The 20,048-nt window shown below is 35.5% G+C and overlaps 4 protein-coding genes and 1 long non-coding RNA gene across 5 annotated transcripts; 2 read left to right on the top strand and 3 right to left on the bottom strand.

Annotated features, from left to right (window-relative positions):
* Window positions 1–1,606: 1,606 nt before the first annotated feature.
* Window positions 1,607–3,929, bottom strand: LOC131009320 (60S ribosomal protein L23a). Its single transcript, XM_057936618.1, has 4 exons — window positions 3,618–3,929; window positions 3,196–3,245; window positions 2,176–2,542; window positions 1,607–1,820 (listed from the first exon to the last, which is right to left on the bottom strand). Exons 2-4 carry the CDS (start codon window positions 3,209–3,211, stop codon window positions 1,736–1,738), a joined length of 468 nt encoding a protein of 155 aa, XP_057792601.1. The 5' UTR covers window positions 3,212–3,245; window positions 3,618–3,929; the 3' UTR covers window positions 1,607–1,735.
* A 2,404-nt stretch (window positions 3,930–6,333) lies between these two features.
* On the bottom strand, window positions 6,334–8,074 carry LOC131009315 (60S ribosomal protein L23a-like). Its single transcript, XM_057936614.1, has 3 exons — window positions 7,966–8,074; window positions 6,978–7,344; window positions 6,334–6,624 (listed from the first exon to the last, which is right to left on the bottom strand). Exons 1-3 carry the CDS (start codon window positions 8,024–8,026, stop codon window positions 6,540–6,542), a joined length of 513 nt encoding a protein of 170 aa, XP_057792597.1. The 5' UTR covers window positions 8,027–8,074; the 3' UTR covers window positions 6,334–6,539.
* Window positions 8,075–9,826: 1,752 nt separating this feature from the next.
* On the top strand, window positions 9,827–12,339 carry LOC131009971 (protein FAR1-RELATED SEQUENCE 5-like). The gene is made up of 4 exons (XM_057937367.1): window positions 9,827–10,101; window positions 10,198–11,353; window positions 11,781–12,174; window positions 12,245–12,339. Exons 1-4 carry the CDS (start codon window positions 9,827–9,829, stop codon window positions 12,337–12,339), a joined length of 1,920 nt encoding a protein of 639 aa, XP_057793350.1.
* Window positions 12,340–13,328: 989 nt separating this feature from the next.
* LOC131009344 (uncharacterized) lies at window positions 13,329–14,764 on the bottom strand. The gene is made up of 4 exons (XR_009096435.1): window positions 14,040–14,764; window positions 13,865–13,945; window positions 13,649–13,752; window positions 13,329–13,505 (listed from the first exon to the last, which is right to left on the bottom strand). It is a non-coding gene; the product is annotated as an uncharacterized LOC131009344 (long non-coding RNA).
* A 1,446-nt stretch (window positions 14,765–16,210) lies between these two features.
* LOC131009326 (uncharacterized) lies at window positions 16,211–16,963 on the top strand. Its single transcript, XM_057936625.1, has 3 exons — window positions 16,211–16,496; window positions 16,614–16,680; window positions 16,759–16,963. Exons 1-3 carry the CDS (start codon window positions 16,231–16,233, stop codon window positions 16,837–16,839), a joined length of 414 nt encoding a protein of 137 aa, XP_057792608.1. The 5' UTR covers window positions 16,211–16,230; the 3' UTR covers window positions 16,840–16,963.
* Window positions 16,964–20,048: the final 3,085 nt, after the last annotated feature.

Below are 20,048 nucleotides of genomic sequence, written 5' to 3'. Positions count from 1 at the left end.
GGACCATATTACTATAAATGGGCGTGACTATTTTTTTTGTGAATGGATCAAAAATAAAATTATGACAAATTTTTCGTGGACGGATAGAGTATTATAAATGATCAAATTATTACAATGATGATGTAAGATTTAATAAATATGAGTCTTTGTTTAAATCAATAGTTATACTATTCACAAAATTTTATGTGTTTATTCATGAGTGTAGAAGATTGGAAGTAGCAAAATTATTTAATTTTTAAGACTTAACATTTTCAATTTATTTTTGTTTTAATCTTCAAGATGTTCAATGTATAGAAGCAGTATAAGACTCTCATGTCATTATAAAAGTAGTATAAGACTCATAAAATAATTATACTCATATAGCTTAATAAATTCAAGTCTTCAAACACAAAAACTTGTGCTAGATCATCTAATAAGTCCAAATTTGTTAGATAGGCCTAGATCCATCACATGACAGATCTAAGTCATTAATAATATCAAAGTGTTGTTATATTTTATATGATCAGACATTGTATTTTCACATTAATTATATATGGAATCAAGGCGATAGTGTATAATGGATCCGAATATATGGGTCATATGTAATAAGGTGGGAAAAACTTTTATTACTCCATCATTTTCACTTTCGTAGTCCTCTGTTCCTTCTTGAGATGTCCCAATATATAGTCCACTTTCTAAATAAAATTTGCCTTAATTTTTTTATTTTTTTTTACTAGAATAACTTTATTTAAAGTTTATAAAATTCACAATTTATAATTTTAATCTTTCAATTAATATAGTCAAACATAGAATAAATAAGGACAAAAGTGAATAATTGCATATAATTTATATTTTTCAAATAATACTAATTATATTTTCTTAATATGTGTGAAAAAGCATAGTAGACTATATGAAGGGAGGGAACATAATTTTAAATTGTACTGACTATATTCACAAATTGTATTGTTGCCAATACTAAACATTTACCATATAAAAACTAGGATTATTGACCGCTAAGTCACAAACATTGGATTTATTTTGATTTTTTTCACGAATTTTGAAGTTGTTAAAAAATACACAAATGTAAGGATTATTGCTGTTTTCCCACAAATAAAAACCAATCAAAATTAAAATTAACGTGGCACCAATCCTATCACAACAAATGTAAAAGATGAGTGATGTTTACTATATAAAGGTAAGCGATGCACATTTTTCGATTGATGAAGAATAGAATGCCCCAAACCGAGTCTGCTTAATCAAGTCGAGCAGTTTAAATGACGCTTTCAAGGTTATCAATGATCCGAACGTGTACACTTACGCCAACTTGAACTGTGGTTACACTCAAAGAAAGGAATTGTCTTAATTTTCACTCATATTCAATAAACAATGGATGTCTGTAATGATGGTAGTTCAGATACTCAAATAATGGATGATCTTTTCACAAATGGATGTATAATTGCAGTAAATTGGTGCTGATTAAACTACAAAACATGTTCAATGATAGGAAAAAGATAAGCAAAGGACCTTCTTTATAGAACTAGAGTGTATCTTGGAGAAGAGATTTAAAAGGATTTTAGAAAGGCAGAAACCATAGAAAAATAAATAAATCTAAATCAAAATCAAAATCTCAATGTAACTTAGGCAGTTTAATGCTCCCAGAGCTAAATCAAAAAGCAACATTGGAGTACAAAATTGAAAGTATTCTGGTCCAATTCCCAAACGAAAGGCTTAGATGCAAAAATTGATCGTCTACAATTTAGATGATTCCTATTTTGTTAGCAACATCCAGAGCATCATAATCAGGTGTCAACCTAACATATGCCTTCTTAGTTCCATCCGGCCTGAAACAGAGCAGATCATAAATCAGTTACCATGAAGCAAAAAATGAATTTGAAACCTTGTTTGTTACACAAAGGAGCATGAATGGATGATAGATAACTTCTAAACAAAGTCATCTTGCATGCTATATGACTGCATTACCCAGCTTCAAGCAATAGTTCAGATGCACACGATATTAAAATTTTCAAGCTAATGTTGTTTATCACTAAAAATTCTAGATGAAACTATTTCAGACAGTAACATTGAAAAACCTAAACATATTATGAGACAAAAGTTAAGACACAATCACAGGCCAACAGTTCAGATGCAATCATGCAACATGTAAATTGCAGAAAGATTGATGGAATCACTGTTCACCTGATAAGGGTGTTCACTTTCTTCGTCTGGATGTCATACATTTTCTTGACAGCGGCTTTGATCTTTTTCTTATCAGCACGAATGTCAACAATGAAAACTAGTGTGTTGTTGTCTTCAATTTTCTTCATTGCAGACTCTGTGGTGAGAGGGTATTTAAGAATCTGGTAGTGGTCAAGTTTGTTGCGAGGAACAGCACTAATGCGAGGATACTTGGGATTCCTCTCCTTTGTCAATGTCTTCGGCCGATAGAAGGTAACTTTAGTGCGTATTTTCTTGGCCTTCTTCTTAAAGGTTGTTGCACCTGCTTTTACAGCCTTGGCCGCCTTTAAGGCTTGAGCCTTGGCATCTGACTTCTTACCTGCATCACCTGTAGATATACAAGCAAAAGTGAAAATTAGCAAACAAACAAAAGAAGGGGCTAGATTTCCATAACAATAAAGCAACCTCGTACCCCAAATCAGAAGTGCCCATCAACAACGGTAAGTAATGGCTAAAACCAATTGGGAAATGAGAATATAATGATTACCAACCCAAATTGAATGAGAGAAAAGTTGGATGAGAGATAGTTACAGTTTTAATATCATGATAATTTCTAGTTTAGCAAGAAACACAATGATAAACCAGAAACAACCACGTAGATGGATACATATATGCCATGTTAAAGTGTGTTTTATATAAATATCATAAATAAATGATAACTCTAACCACTGTAGGACAGGGGTCTCACAATATTGTATCAAGGTTTAATCATGGATGAAAATGCAATTCTAAGTCAACCTCACAATGCAGCCAAACAAAATATTGATTTCGTTCTCACATATTATCGGACAAATTCCTGAAATATCTATTAATCTACTCTTCAAGCAACAGCTCATTCAAATAGCATTCACCCCAAATTTTGATTATTAGAATTGCAGTTTGTAGCTGTTTTCCCGAAATTGTAATAAGCAATTCAGAATTTCTACCACAAAGACAGCAATATTCTGAAAATCTGAAACCTAAATAGAAAAACTATCGTACCTTTAGCTGGAGCCATTTGAGACGGAAGTAACCCTAATGCAACTTTTTACCTGTACAAACATACAAATTAGATAACCCAATAGCTATAACTCAACCCTTTCCGGGGACATTTCACATCTAGGTAAATCCATTGAGCTAAACTCATATTCAAATTCGCAGGTCACAAGTAGAAATTTGTAACAAAGAAATTCACTTTCCCGTTTCAAGCGACTTCAATTGACACAACTTTAACAAAGAAAATCCAAAAGGCCAGCAAGCAGACATACAAGTTTGTGCATTTTCTCCAGAAAAATGGGGGGGAAAACTATTTAATACGATTCAATGACAAATTGAGGATATCGGCATTTAATAAACGGTGAAGAAGAACGCAATAGAGCGATGACTAAACTAAGAAACAACAAAAAAGTGGAGCAAGGGATTACCTTGACGGAGGCGGTTGAGAGATGCAGAGTGAAGAATGGAAAAGACGTTGCTTACTTTCTTCACCGCGGATGAGGGTGACGAGATGGTGTGCGGCGTGGGCTGAATGGGGGGACAAGTAGCTAATTAGGGTTAGAGTTTTCTTTTCCTCTTATATACTATTCACTGCCTGCACAAAGTGAAATCTTAATGAAAGTTGGCATGAATTATAAGTAAAGTTACTTGTTTATGGAGTGAGGAGATCAAAAGTTCCACAAATTAAAACGGATGGAGAAAATTAGGGAGAGAAATGATCCACATCTTTTATGGATTAATGAATTATAATATGTGTAAATATGTTGGAGAAAATTAGGGAGAGAAATGATCCACATCTTTTATGGATTAATGAATTATATAATATGTGTAAATATGTAACAATTTTAAAAGTAATAGTAGTGAGATTATATGCAAAAAAAAAATTATTCTCTCCGTACCACCGAACTTGAATCTTATTCCTATTCGGGTTGTCCCGCCGAACTTGAGTCATTTCCTTTTTTAGCAAAAAATAGGTAATTTAAAAGCATTCACAGCATATCTCTTAAAATTTTACTCCTAAAAATACTTCTAAAGTATTCTCTAAATTATTTTTAACCCCTTTTTTTGTACGGATTAAGAAACTTACTTATGAGGGGGAAAATGATATGGTTCACACCAATTAAGCATGTAATGAATATTGTTAATCTCTCAAAATAGAAAAAACGAGTCTATTCTAGTGGAGCATCCCAAAATAGAAAACGAGTCTATTCTAATAGAACATAAGGAATATTAAATTTAATATTATACATTTCTCTTTTGGCTATAAATTTATCATGAAAAAAAATTCATCCCTTAATTCTCTCATTTGATTTCTTCAATTTCTACCAAAAAAAAATATTAAGTACTATTTTACATTCCTCATTTTCAGTTCAATGAAGGATAATATTATCACATTAAAAAAAATAGTCATATTTTATATATTGTTATAATTGTGACTATTTTAATCTTCCTTGTATCAAAATAGTTGATTCTATATATTAACCCTTCAAAATGTATGGATCCTACACTTTTAAATAAACATTAATAAAGTTGTTTAATTAATGTTTCTTGTTTGTCTAAAATGGTGGCGAAGCGATGAGGGTGGAAGGGGGTGGAACGGGGGCAGCACGCGGAGCAAGAGACCTAGGTGAGGTCGCTGTCAGTCGGCATTAAGGAGGACGAGGTACTGGCCGAAGCCGAATGAGGTAGCTAAACTTGATGCTAATCGGACCAGAATCGATCGATTTTGTTGGTTCGAGGCGGTTTAGGTCCGCTTATTGATCCGATCCGATTCTTTTTTGATGGACCAATAGATTATCGGTACGGTTTCGGTTCTGGGGAGGCCAAACCCGATGAAAACTGAATCGAATATATATATTAAATATATATTTTATATTTTTATTAATATTAATAATATTTTAATTAATTTCTAAAATCAAATATTTTGAATTTTGAATTGAAATATTAATTTCTAAAATCAAATAGACTTGATTATGGACTTTGTAGCTTTTTATTGGAGTTAGTTTATAGATTTTATTTTATGGATTTTTGGTGTATTGAATTATTATTGTTAAATATGTTTAAAAATGTGTTTTTTTTTTTTGTTTTTTCGCAAATTACCAAAAATAGTCGGTTTTGGACCGAACCGGACCGAGATCCGATGGCGGTTTCGGTTCGGTCCTAGTGTTTCAGTTGGTTCGGTCCATAAAATATTGTTTCGTCAATCCTTGATTTCGTCAGTTCGGTCCGGTCCGGACCGACTACTTACCCCTACTTGATGCACCAAGGTCCTCCAAGTGGAAGCCCCTTATTAATGTGAGCAAATTTCAATTTGTTGGGCTTAATACAGCCAAATTCTTTTTATTTCAGATTTGAACCACTTTTATTGAGACGGATGAAATACATATTTTCAATCAACTTCGGCAAAGTCTTTCCAACAATAAATTTTCGATTTTTTTTCAAGCATGCTGCCATTTGTTGCAGCAAAGTTGGACGTCTTTCACCCTTTTTTCTTGGGTATAGTAAATGAAGGAACTTTTAATGAGGTTAATTTGAAGTTCAAAGTCTACCATTTATGCTCATCGGATGCCCCAATTGAAGATCTGGAATCGGGATTAGATTAAAAAATAACAGAAACTAGAACAGGAGTGAAGGAGAAGAAATGAGTGATGTTTACCCAGGAAAGGTAGGAGGTGCACATTTTTTGATTGACGAAGAATAGAATGCCCTAAACCGAGTCTACCTAATAAGTCTAGCAGTTTCAAGAATATCGATGAGCCAAACATTCTCTTATGCCTCGTTGATCCGTGGTTTCAAGGAAGGAAGATTTGATGAAGTTTTACGATCAATGCGCAAGGGAAATGTGGTTTATTGGAACACCATGATAAGCCAAACAGAAAAGAACGAAGAAACTGTGAATCTTTTGAGGGGACGTAGGAGGAGTTGTGGGAGATAGGGTAGAGGAAATGAACTGTAGATTACCAAACAATGAAAATATTCTTAGTAATGGCTAGACATTTGCAGTAAATTTATGTTGATTACACTACCCAACATGTTCTTTTTTTGAAGGGGCACTACCTAACATGTTCGATAATAGGAAAAAGATATGCAAATAATCTTTATAGTAATAGAACTAGTGTATCTTGGAGAGCAGATTTAAAAGGATTTGAAATGGCAGAAAGCCAGAAACCATGGAAAAATAAATAAACTAAGTCAATCTAATCAAAATCTCTACATAACTTGCGCCATTCAGTCTAAAGCTCCAACATCTAAATCAAATAACAAACTTTGGAGTACAAAATTGAATGAAGTTACCATGAAGCCAAATTCCCAAAAGAAAGGCTTAGATGCAAAAATTGATCTTCTACTATTTAGATTATTCCTATTTTGTTAGCAACATCCAGAGCATCATAATCAGGTGTCAACCTAACATATGCCTTCTTAGTTCCATCCGGCCTGAAACGGAGCAGATCATAAATCAGTTACCATGAAGCAAAAAATGAATTTGAAACCTTGTTTGTTACACAAAGTAGCATGAACGGATGATAGATTACTTCTAAACAAAGTCATCTTTCATGCTATGACTGCATTACCCAGCTTCAAGCAATAGTTCAGATGCACACGATATTAAAATTTTCAAGCTAATGTTGTTTATCACTAAAAATTCAAGATGAAACTATTTCAAACAGTAACATTGAAAAACCTAAACATATTATGAGAGTATGAGACAAAAGTTAAGACACAATCACAGGCCAACAGTTCAGATGCAACATGTAAATTGCAGAAAGATTGATGGAATCATTGTTCACCTGATAAGGGTGTTCACTTTCTTCGTCTGGATGTCATACATTTTCTTGACAGCGGCTTTGATCTTTTTCTTATCAGCACGAATGTCAACAATGAAAACTAGTGTGTTGTTGTCTTCAATTTTCTTCATTGCAGACTCTGTGGTGAGAGGGTATTTAAGAATCTGGTAGTGGTCAAGTTTGTTGCGAGGAACAACACTAATGCGAGGATACTTGGGATTCCTTTCCTTTGTCAATGTCTTCGGCCGATAGAAGGTAACTTTAGTGCGTATTTTCTTGGCCTTTTTCTTAAAGGTTGTTGCACCTGCTTTTACAGCCTTGGCCGCCTTTAAGGCTTGAGCCTTGGCGTCTGACTTCTTACCTGCATCACCTGTGGATATTCAAACAAAAGCAAAAATTAGCTAACAAACAAAAGAAGGGGCTAGATTTCCATAACAATAATACAACCATTTACCCCAAATCAGTAGTTCCCATTAAAAGAACGGTAAGTATTGGCTAAACAAAACATTTGTAGTACAACAAGCAACACAATGATAAACAAGCATGTTTATCATAAATATAACAAGAATGAAGAAACACAATGATAAACAAGAAACAACCAGGTAGAAGGATAGATATATGCTATGTTTAAGAGTGTTTTATATAGATATCATAAATGAAAGATAACTTTAATCGCTGCAGTACAGTGATTTCACAATATTGTAGCATCAAGGTTTAAACATGGATGAAAATACAATTCTAAGTCAACCTCACAATGCAGCCAAACAAAATATTGATTTCATTCTCATGTATTGTTAAATTAATTCCTGAAATATCTTATTAATCAACTCTTCAAGCAACAGCTCATTCAAATAACATTCAACCTAAGTTTTGATAATTAGAATTGCAGGTTGTAGCTATTTTCCTGAAATTGTAAGAAGCAATTCAGAATTTATACCACAAAGCCAGCAACATTCTGAAATCGAAAACCAAAATAGAAAATCTATCGTACCTTTAGCTGGAGCCATTTGAAACGGAAGTAGCCCTAATGCAACTTTTACCTGTACAAACATATAAATTAGATAACCCAATAGCTATAACTCAATACAGACATGAGTTATATATCTAACAAAAATCGTTATACCTACCCGTTATTTCAGCATTACAACACTTTCATTGTATACCGAAATAACAGGTATACAAAAAAAGATCCCTTGATTAGAATATACTATAGATATATACATACAATCGAGAAACTCAGTAACAGATTGTATGAGAAGTAAGTTATAATATACTATTTCTTAAACACAAACTTTGGTGCAAAAACTGTGATATAACAAAAATCCGAGTCTACGTGAAAGAAAGAAAGAAAGAAAAAAAAGACCATTTGTAACACAGGGCAGTGAATTAGAACTCCTTTTGGAGCTGACGTAACAAAGTATGCCAGCCTCCCACCGAAACCAACATAAATTCCAACCGAATAAAAAAATATGAAGGCAGTTTCATTATGGTGGTATAACAGCCGCCAGTTCCAACAAAAGCATATAGATCCGTAAACAGTCAGTGACTACATCTGCTCGACCCTTTCTGAAGATATTTCACATCTAGGTAATTGCATCGAGCTAAAATCATGTTCAAATTTGTAGGTCACAAGTAGAAATTTGTAACAAAGAAAATCGTATTCCCGTTTCAAGTGACTTCAATTGACAGAACTTTAACAAAGAACATCCAAAAGGCCAACAGAAATACAAGTTTGTGCATTTTCTGCTCGAACATGGAAAAAGACTATTTAATACCATTCAGTGACAGATTGATGCTATCGGCATTTTAGCGTCAAATAAATGGAAGAGACTAGTTAATACACGGTGAAGAAGAACGCAATAAAGCGATGATTAAACTAAGCAACTACAAAAAAATGGAGCATGGGATTACCTTGATGGAGGCGGCTGTAAGATGCAGAGTGAAGAATGAAAAAAATGTTGCTTACTTTCTTCACCGCGGAAGGAGGCGGCGAGATGGTGTGCGGCGTGGGAAATGTCTAACCTACACATTACGCATTGCACATCGACGGTAAGATCTTGACGCGTGGACTGTACGAAAAGTGCTTCAGTTCCCCCTTAAGTTCGACCGGTCCGGGTTTCTTCAATATAACACCGTCAACAAAAATTGTTGACTGTTTCCTTCCCCCAAAATACCGCTTGCTGCTTAGTAAAATGACACGTTAGCCTATTATTAATCTAGTCATAACTTAGGTTTTTTGAATCTTGGTAGGCCACGTTTCGCAAATCAGTGGAATGGAGAAATAATTTGTTTTTTTATCCACCGTCCGATCATCTTAGTATTTTCCGTTGAATGTAAAAAACTTTAGCAATTTCGTGAAGGCCTTTTTTCATATTTATCAAAACTTTTGATCGGGATTTCATCTTGTTCATCGTCGGGTAATGCTCGCCTGAAGTTAATATCGTGCAGAGTTCTCGTTGAGTTTTGTAAAGGTAAACATTTACTGTTACCCATTTAATTTCTTATTTAGTAGCTTTACATCATATTGAATTAAGCGTCGACGCTAACCCTTTTTGTGTATATCTATGGTGAACTGCATTGTGTCTATGACATTTCCTGAATGCTTTTATCTTTTGGAATGCATTAAAACATTTAAATGGGAAAACCTACGTTGTGAAAACCATTTAACCCGGCTTAGTCACATTTTTTAAGTATTCTCTTTGCTACTGAATTAAATGCATCGTAAATATTTGTATTATTGTGGGTTTTTTTCATCACCAGCATGTTTTATTTTTTTCGTAGTTTTTTTTTGTCTTATAGTTTCCTTAACTTCGCAATCCTAATAAATTTGTTTTTCCTTGTAGTTTGGGCAAATGAGCATAGACTTGAACGTTTCTTGTGGAAATGATGGTGTCGAAGACAGTTATAGCGGCATTGTGGGTGATGATGCATTTCGCAATGATGAAACTGGAAGGAAGGCTGCGGACTTGGAGGAAGACGATATTGAGGTGAGCACCAGTCCCGTCGAAAATGAATCTAGTGGAGATGATGAAGATGTACGAGATTGCGAAGATATGGAAGATTCTAATCGTTTTAATAATTTCGATAATGGTGGAAATGATGAGACAGAAGCAGTTCATTGCTCCGTGCAAGTTTAGAAAAAAATAGTGGAAGATGTGATAAATGTGGGATGTTACGTTGACACTTTGGATGAGGTTCATGTGTTGTATCGTGAATATGGAAGATTGTGTGGTTTCTCTGTTAGAAAAGGAAGTCAATGTTATTTCCTGAACACTGCGGCGGTTCGTGCTAAGATATATCATTGTTCATGTCACGGCTCTCCTGATAATAAGTGCTCTATTGGTAGAGTGTCGGTATGCAAAAGACAGTCATATAGGAGCAATTGCAATGCCAAGCTACGCGTTGCTAGAGAGGATGTTGAATCACCATGGAAAGTTACTATTTTTGACAATGAACACAACCACAAGTTGCTCGACCCAAGTGAGAGTTACCTGCTCCGTTCCGCCCGCAATATGTCTCAATCGAAGAAGATTTTGCTTGTAGCTTTGACGTCTAGTGGCATTGGTGTTAGTCGTGCGTATCGTTTCTTGGAGAATGAAGCAGGAAGCCGTGCAAATATTGGATTTCTGCGCAAGGATGTGTACAACGTGCTCAATAGCGAGCGTAGAGAAATGGCGAAAGTTGCTAATGCGGATGCAAATAAGCTGCTTGAGTATTTCACCGACAAAGGAAAGAGTGACCCATCATTTTATTGGCGGGTGAAGATAGGTGATGACGGACGCCTTAAGAATTTGTTTTTTCGAGATACAAGGTACCTGGTTGACTACCAACATTTCGGAGACGTTGTTTCTGTAGATGCCACGTATAAGACAAACAAGTACGATTTGGCTTGTGTTCCTATCATTGAAATTAACCATCACCGTACGAATGTGATGTTTGCGATGACTTTCTTGTCGAATGAGAAATCGGAATCCTATGAGTGGTTGTTTTCCACTTTTCTTGACGCGATGTATCGTAAGGAGCCGACTATCATTTTCTCCGACCAAGACAAGGCACTAATGAATGCTTTGGATAACACATTTCACGGGGCGTCACACCGGCTATGTCAGTGGCATATAAATAAAAATGCCGGGAAGCAATTTGGTAAGTTGAATTACGAGAAAGATTTTAAGCGTTTGTGGTTCCGTTGTATGAATGGATGTGAAAATGCGGAAGAGTTTGATGCAACTTGGAATAGCATGATGGAGGAGTTCAATTTATCACAAAATAGATGGTTTAAAACCATGTATAACCTTAGGAAGCGATGGCCCTCTGCCTTCACGGTAGAGAAATTTTCGGGTGGATTACATGCAACATCTAGAAGTGAGGTTACGAACAAGGTGATTAAAGAATTATGTAGTAGTACCTCAAGTGTGTACGAATTTATACTTGGCTTTGAGAAGTTGCAGAAAAATTGGCGTACTCGGGAGTTTGAGGAGGACGCATTGTGTAGGGGCATGCCGGGTATGTTCATTCAGAGAAGCGGTATTTTGGTACAACTTGGTGAATTATGTACCCAAAATATTTTCAAGTTGTTTGAGGCTGAAATTTTGAGTTCGTAACTGTGAAAATGACGGAAGAACCACTCGATTTAAATGTTGAGGAGGCGGTGTTCAAGGTTTTTTCGTCAAGCGCTATCAAATGATATAGGGTTGTAAGGATAAATCAGGAAACGAAGATGGGTAATTGTTCTTGTCATATGTGGGAGACGGAAGGGATAATTTGTCGGCATCTTTTTAAAGTCTATTTTCATTTGAATTTGGATAGAATTCCGGAGGATATGTATTGAATCGGTGGCGCCGTGAGTCGAAGGAGCGGATACCGATAGGTGAGCGGGCTATAGATAGTGGCACTTCAAACAATTTTGCCAACATGGTGTTTGTTAATCATAACATGAAGCGTGTCTACGATTTGTTGAGTGAATTCAAGGACAACAAGAGTTGTAGGGATGCAATGAATGAGTATATTGGTAATATGATAGATGGTGTTCATCGCTTGGCGAAGGGCAAGAAGAACGGAAGTAAAGAGTCCTTGCATCGCCCCATAAGAGATCCGCTTGGCAAAAGGAAACGTAAATCTCGGCGGAAGATGTGTAGTAAAATGTGGGAACATGGAGCCCAACGGCAAAACCATGCATCAAGCTTTACTGCTGATATGGAAGGTGATATAAATATGGTTTTTCAGTATACCTTGAAAATTTCCTGTTTAATTCATAATTTTATTTGTTACAGATGAGGAGGAAGATTTAGTGGGCAATACTTTCTGGCCGTCGGACTCCAGAGTGGACGAGCGGGATGCGTCTCTTGATCGGTTTTCCATGGATTAGTTAGTGCGGTTATCAGCTAACCTTTTAATTTCAGTGTGCGGTGTAATGTCGGTTTGGAGTTGAAGTTTTTTAGGGTTTATTTCCTGTATTTGTCTTTCATATATAGGTAAGTGTTTGCGGTATTTAAGTAGTCCGCACTGACTGAATTACTCATTTCCAGTAATTTGCGTTTGATTTTTAATTTTAATGTTCTCTTGGTGGTATGTAGTTCGTATTTTACGTACAATAAGTTATTTCTTATTTAATAATTAATTCTATGTTATGGTTTTTGGTAGGCCCGTTTGCAATTCATTTGCTGAATATAATGGCGCATAATGATATCAAAGGTGTTTTTACGTGTACATGCCATGGATTAAGGCCAAGGCATTTAATGGTCTTTGAGTTGAGTTCATTTAGTTGGGCTGAATTTTGGGCTTGGAAATTTTGAGTTGTTGAAATTTAATTTTGAGTTGAGTTCATTTAGTTGGGCTGAAATTTTGGGCTTGAAAATGTTGAGTTGTTGAAATTTAATTAAGTTGAGTTCATTTAGTGGAATTAAAATTTTGTGAATTTGTAGACACTGACCATGCCCTATAGGTCTTTCAAAGTTCATTTAGTTGGGCTGAAATTTTCAGCTTGGGATGTTTTAAGCAATTACATTGCTTCGTATATTAGCAAATTCCAACAAACTTAATCTCAAACAGAAGGGAAAAAATATTAGTAATTTTTAATTAATTATAATTTGCCCCTTACTTAAAAAAATAATAAAAATAATTATAATTATACTATTATTATTATTATTTTTAAGTAAGGAGCTATAGTGAGAAACTTGGGGGCTGTGTTTAATATTGCCCAAAAATTATATACTCACAAAATTATCGAGTATTAAATTACTGTAGTATACTACTTGGAAAAAATTAGGCAACAATCAATACTACACTACGTTCAACATCAATGATTTCAATTAAAATTTCATAAAATGATAGATTCGTGTTTGCGCTTCATAACATTACAAAATAGTTGTCCATGCTAATATTCCGACAAGGAATTTCAAAAGAAAAAGATTTCCACGAAATCTATGAAACTAACATATGCATTATACGCATAGCAAAAAAGATTTTCTGGGAAATCTAACAGCGAGCATGGATTTGGCATGAGTTACTTCTTCTCCGCAACACGATCAAAAGCTGTGTTTCCAAAACACAAGAATGAAAACAAATGTTAGGTTAGACGGTATATTTTTTGAAACGTAACAAGCAAAATTAGAGAATTTTCTACGTAACTTTTTAGGCTAATGACTAGCCTAAACTCAAAATGTTATGCACCGTACCAAAATATAACCCATTCCACCTAAGGGCCAGGTGACAATATTCCACAACCCATTGCAAGTGCTTCAACATAGTTCTTCACACATTTGAATAGCATGGTGTTCAGCTGTTTTGAAAAAAGAGTTTCATATGAGAATAGACATGTGTAGTTAATAATGTTGTATTAGATTATCCAACAACATTGATATTAAAAATTAAACAAATGAGTATTAACATACCCCGATGAGCGTCACTTTTTCAGCACAGTGTTTCATCTTGAGTTGGTTCACCCCATCTGCCTTTTCCAAAGCATTCTCCAGCTATAAACAATGAATCGGTTAAAATATTGAAGTTAAAAAAAAATTAAACGCTAGGTAGCTTATGTCGTATGCGATGTTATATTGACGTCCTTACCATGTCGGGAATCGCGGATGTTACGAACAGATGGATGAGCATGGAATCTTGCGAAACTTGAGTGCACACTGGACACTACAGCCGACGCAAACATATGCAAAACGTAGATGCATGAAAAAAAAATGAAAAAAATAAACATTCACCCAAAAGAACAAACATGGGCTTACGGTCGACGGCATCTTCGCACCAATCCATGAATCGATGCAGCTCTTCCCAAAGATATGACCACACCTCATGGCACTAAATGACAACATCCACACACATCAAAGATGGAAGCAGATTAAACCAGCAAATAAAAAAATAGAGGTTGGTGATAAATGGTAAAGAAACATACTGGGGATGGTGGGTGCCCCCTTCAGTAGTTGCGGAGAAGCAAATAACACACTTTAGAGGTGTCTCATTCCTGATTTGGTTACTAGCTTCGCCATGAGTCTTTACTTTCTTGCTCTCCATAATGCATATCTTGCAATAGCCCGGACGGGAAGTAGCTTCGTCGGTACCTTCCCCATCACTGGAGTCTTGGACATTAACGACAGGAACGTCGTCAGTGTTCATTTCCATATGGGAATCTAGTGATGGTGGCGGACCATTATCAGACCGATCATCATACCCATCAAGCAAGGCGAAGATGCTTCTTGATCTTTCATTCGGGAAAAGGTTCATGGGACGGCTAGATGAGCCACCGGTGAGCACAGTAGGAATGCGTCTTCTTCTCGGGCGAACGATGGACATCTTTGCTTTTTGAAGGAAAACCCTAGTTGAGATGAAACAATCCATTGAAGTTCTGATATTTATAAAAAAGTAGATCACAAATAAAAATAATTTCAAATAAAAAAGGACACTCTTTACAAAAAAACTTTCGCGGGTTTTTTTATGATAGGGTTTAGACATTTCCTTTATTCTGTCGAAGTAGTGTGTACTGTGAAGTGTAGGAAGAGATGTGCATTATTACCTTCGTATGCCGTGTTGGACAAATCAATTATTTTTTTTTTTCAAATTTCATAACTACATATTAATCTGATTTCCACAAATCAATTGCACTTCAATTGGTGATTTACTAATTCAAGTTGGAACTCTATCAATTCAATTTCCTATATTCAAGTTGGAATTCTATCAATTCAATTGGGGATTCACTAATTCAAGTTAGTGTTCTTGCAATTCAATTGGGGATTAACTAATTGGAGTTAGTGTTTTATCAATTCAATTGGGGATTCACTAATTCAAGTTAGTGTTCTTACAATTCAATTGGGGATTCACTAATTCAAGTTAGTGTTCTTACAATTCAATTGGGGATTCACTAATTGGAGTTAGTGTTTTATCAATTCAATTGTGGATTCACTAATTCAAGTTGGAATTCTTGCAATTCAATTGGGGATTCACTAATTGGAGTTGGAATTCTATCAATTCAATTGGGGATTCACTAATTCAAGTTAGTGTTCTTACAATTCAATTGGGGATTCACTAATTGGAGTTGGAATTCTTTCAATTCAATTGGGGATTCACTAATTGGAGTTGGAATTCTATCAATTCAATTGGGGATTCACTAATTCAAGTTATTGTTCTTACAATTCAATTGGGGATTCACTAATTCAAGTTAGTGTTCTTACAATTCAATTGGGGATTCACTAATTGGAGTTGGAATTCTTTCAATTCAATTGGGTATAAGCAAGAAAAATTCGAAACTCAAAATAAAAATATAAATTACGTGCTTTCAACAAGAAGATTTCATGAAAATATTTATAATTCATTATAAATCGTGCTTTCAACAGGTGCATATATTATTTGTCGCTGACGCGAAAAATAGACACTAACCCTCGTAGGTGGAACTCGCATAAATGCCATGCCAAGCATCGCAGCTACAACTGAGAACGAAACCAAAAACTTGGCTCGCTGATTGTGACGCACTTCGAAATAGAACGCTGCAAGATTCCTTCGTGAAATAATACGACAAGAACGAAAAAGTAACTTCAAAAGTTTGTTCACGTGAAAGTGGCATGCAAACATATTATATGCATGGCTGCATTATTTAATGAAACAACAACCACAACGTTAGGACCACTACAATCAATGCTCATAACTCATGCGCAACTTCTTTCCATGACAACATTCAAATAGGGTTCTATAAATAACCAACATACTATCCAAATTTCATGAGGAGTGCAACCAAACTTTACAACGGCGCCCCGGGAAAATGGACAGACTGAGGAAACATTTTGAAGATTATGACGATTGGTCAGAGTATCGTTACGTTAAAAGCTTAAATCTTATTATGCGATATGTAAGCGTCAATGGATGGTCAATCCCTGAAGAAGCCGAGAGCTCTGTCGAAGGCGAATGGAAAACTGAGAATGAGAGACCACCACCGCATGTCGAGCGGCAACAAAACGTAAGAGATACTAAAATTAAGTGTTTCTTCTGTATGAAATGGACCCAAACCGCCGGGGAGCACCAAATGAGGTTTGTCTACCACTTAATTTTTAGTTTTCATTTTTTGGTTTTTCAAAATGTTTCAACTTCCAACGTCGCTGTTTCATACCGTCTGAATATTACTCTAATCTTCAACAATTGGTGCAGTGTGCTTCCGTGCGGCATCGTATTTGGTTACTCATGCATGAAAGAATCATTGCTTACGAAGAAAGAGGTAAGACACATTATCTAATACAACGTGAACAAGTATTCCATTTTAATTAACTATTCGGGAATTGCAAATTTGATGCAGTCGTGCCCGATGTGTGGGCTGAATCACTCGTCGTGGGAGGCAACACAACTTGACATAACACCGGAGCAAATGCCTGAATAAGTACTCTAAATCAAGGTACATAACAAGACAAAAGTTTGTCGCAAGGTAGATATTGTTATTATGAAAATGCCTCAATGCTATATCTTTTCCTCTTGGCACAGGAACGTAAAAGGCAACGTTTGATTTCAAGGTAGATGTAATAACTTCCGAAAATGCCTCAATGCTATTAGTTATAAAAGAGCCTTGTTTTACAAAATTTGATTTTCCTATTATATCCTTCATATATAATTAATTTAAGGTCATTGTGTAATTTAATATATTATAAATATAATAAATCTAAAAATAAATTATGATTTATAATATTTTATATTTTATAAAAGTGGTATTATCCATTAGAACTCTTGTAATTAAAATATTAATTATGTAAAGATGAAACCTAGAAAATAAACATGAATGGTATATCAAACTTCTTTTTTTGTGATATTTTTTTTAATGATGAAAAATTAGACGATGAATAATTAATTAGAATTATTATTATTTATTAAATTTATAGTATGACTTTTTTCAATTTTAAGAATGTACAATATTATATTTTCAAACGTTATTCAATAAATAATTAGATTTTTACTACAAAATGAAATAAAATATAAATTTACACTCATAAGAAATTAATTGAATACAGAACTGCATTCACAACAGAACTGCATTATAACGTGAATGGGCCCGAAGAAAGAATTTAATTGAATACAGAACTGCATTATAACGCGAATCACTAAATGGCCATCTAATGTTCTTAAGCATTCAATAGTTAACATAATAGAAACGTCATCTCCACATTCACAACAACAAAAGGGATTCGAATTATCTTGCAATTGTAGTAATCAAAGTCTGAACTAAGATTCTACAGAGTTCACCATCAATTCCTTTGAAAGCTCAAAAAGTTGAGCACAATAACAGCGCTGAAATTCTTTGCAACAAATAGGATTAATTTTCGACACCGGAAAATTATGTGCACGACACTCCATATATTTCATCGCCATTATACCACAATCGCTTAGATTTGTCTGCTTTGGTGCACCGGAGTACTTCACAACATTCCAATTAGTCTTCAATGGTTTGCGTACATGAGTAGAAGTCTCCCATAACCCACCCAAGCTGCATATGATTGGTAAGTTTGTACGTATTTCCGCAAAATGTGGCAAAATAGATTCCCAATTTTCCTCCATAGAATTGTAGACAGTGATGACTTGTTCCACCAACGACACATCAAAGAAAACCCAATGACAATTGTTAAGGTTAGCAATACCAAAGAGGTTATCCACTTCACACCACCTCAAACCCCCACTAACCGGACGTTCACCCAGGACATATGGCATCACAACCGGCGTGATATCAACCATACTTGTTATTGTTAGTGCTTGCTACATTGAAAGAAACCAAAATTTGGGGTAGTTTGGACAAATTTAAGAATAAATATAGGATAGAGTAAATAGGGGAAACATTGCTCACCCAACAACAAATCTCCAAGCATACCCAATTACGTCGGACCTGTAGGCTCCTTTGCTTATCAAAATTTATGATAAGCGAATTAATCAATGCATCTAAATGTTGCAATTAAAAATACAAAACGTTGGTCACACCAAAAAAAAATTCTTAAATCATAAAAAAAGTTCCTTAAAATACCATGTTATCAAGCCAACCGTCGTGTCTCCACAAAATGTTTAACCATGCCAAGTCCGCGTATTGAAATATCTCCGTTGGCAACAAAATTAATTTCTCCCTACAACAAATCCCACGAGGTAATCACACAAGTGAAAAACAATACTCAGTAACCAAGTAATGAACATAAATATTAACTCCAATGAATAAGGACGACAAGAATTGTAAAAAACCTCATGGAAATCGTGGGGTCACGGACCCACTCAGCAAAACGCTCCAATTCATCACAGAAAACATTGGTGTCATTGGGATGGAATGAAGACAATTGAACTACATCAGCCGCTCCCACCGCCCCTGATTTGGACTTGAACAAAGCATCCGCAACTTCATTACGATCATCAAAAATTTCACAATCTATGGTCCTCGAAACCCCGGAGTTAAACAAAAGAATGCTTCCTTACTGTTGCTGGCAGACCATCCCATACAATCCCCTCTGAACAATGCACTTTAGAGTCACATGAGCACCCAACAACATGCGTAGACTTGTTGAGCAAAACTTCGAAATGTTTTAACTTCAATTCTATGGATTCCTCCAAACACTTCATTTGCCCCTTCAAGCTCAAGAACATCATCGTAATATCCCGTTTGTGCAAAATGAATTCACATGAAGTTTTGAAGGTATTTAGGTAATATTGTTAAAATAAAAAGAGAACTCACGTTCAGTTTGACATCACCGACGACAGTTGCAGCTTCTGGAGTAAGGAAATTGGTATTCGAATTGCTGTCACTCCGGGGCGTACCTTCACTGACAAAGCATGCACCTTTTTTATTATTCTTTGATCTCGGAATGTGTAGCCCTTCACGTCCTGGGGCTCAAGAAATACACAATCCTCCAAATCAATGGATTTCGCAGAACCACTACGCTTGGGCGAACTACCCAGACGGGAACTTTTTCTCTTTGAACTTTGCTTCTTCGTGTTTGACTTATTACCATCGCAACTGCCGAAGTCTAGTTTCCTCCCAACATTCTTCGTTAAGTCGACTAGTGGAGCTGGCGATGCTACATACATCGATGGGGTAATGCCTAGGTCTCCCAATCTGTTGATTTCACTAGACGATAAAGACACGCGTACCTACAACAGAAATATAAGTTAATCTTTCACTTTACACGACCCCAAAAAATGTAACTAAACAAGAACACTAAAATCTGATAGAAATATATATATATATATATATATACACACACACACACACACACATAATGTACGTACAGGTTCACAACCATGGTTCGCCAAAAAAAACTTCCTCAAACCATCGTCTTTGAAGTTCAAATTTCGACTAACAATCCATTTCAGGATTCGAGGGAAACTACTGAGATGTTGTGTATTCAGTGTGGCACAATAAGTTCCAAGAGCAAGAATCACTTCATAGGCCCAACATTGTAGCGCGTACAAAAAGCCATAAGCTTCCAATGACTTAGCCTGCATATCTTGGCCAACGGAGGACACTGCACGCTTCAACCGATGAGTTGCACCAACAAGATACTGATATGAAACAACAGTCCCAGTGTCTTGATCACTGAAGACCAACAGTCCATAAATGAGTAGTAA

Source organism: Salvia miltiorrhiza, chromosome 2 (assembly GCF_028751815.1).
Source record: "Salvia miltiorrhiza cultivar Shanhuang (shh) chromosome 2, IMPLAD_Smil_shh, whole genome shotgun sequence".
Lineage (NCBI taxonomy): Eukaryota > Viridiplantae > Streptophyta > Magnoliopsida > Lamiales > Lamiaceae > Salvia > Salvia miltiorrhiza.
This window is presented reverse-complemented; position numbering and strand designations above follow the sequence as displayed.

Coding starts and splice junctions, on each gene's coding strand:
- LOC131009320 (XM_057936618.1), bottom strand. Junction 1,821..2,175: donor AAAGTGAACACCCTTATCAG/GTGAACAGTGAT, acceptor GCTCTGTTTCAG/GCCGGATGGAACTAAGAAGG.
- LOC131009315 (XM_057936614.1), bottom strand. CDS start 8,026: ATGTTTGTACAGGTAAAAGTTGCATTAGGGCTACTTCCGTTTCAAATG. Junction 7,345..7,965: donor TCAAATGGCTCCAGCTAAAG/GTACGATAGATT, acceptor GAATATCCACAG/GTGATGCAGGTAAGAAGTCA. Junction 6,625..6,977: donor AAAGTGAACACCCTTATCAG/GTGAACAATGAT, acceptor GCTCCGTTTCAG/GCCGGATGGAACTAAGAAGG.
- LOC131009971 (XM_057937367.1), top strand. CDS start 9,827: ATGAGCATAGACTTGAACGTTTCTTGTGGAAATGATGGTGTCGAAGAC. Junction 11,354..11,780: donor GAAGTGAGGTTACGAACAAG/GTGATTAAAGAA, acceptor GAATTTGGATAG/AATTCCGGAGGATATGTATT. Junction 12,175..12,244: donor CTTTACTGCTGATATGGAAG/GTGATATAAATA, acceptor TATTTGTTACAG/ATGAGGAGGAAGATTTAGTG.
- LOC131009326 (XM_057936625.1), top strand. CDS start 16,231: ATGGACAGACTGAGGAAACATTTTGAAGATTATGACGATTGGTCAGAG. Junction 16,497..16,613: donor GCCGGGGAGCACCAAATGAG/GTTTGTCTACCA, acceptor CAATTGGTGCAG/TGTGCTTCCGTGCGGCATCG. Junction 16,681..16,758: donor CATTGCTTACGAAGAAAGAG/GTAAGACACATT, acceptor AATTTGATGCAG/TCGTGCCCGATGTGTGGGCT.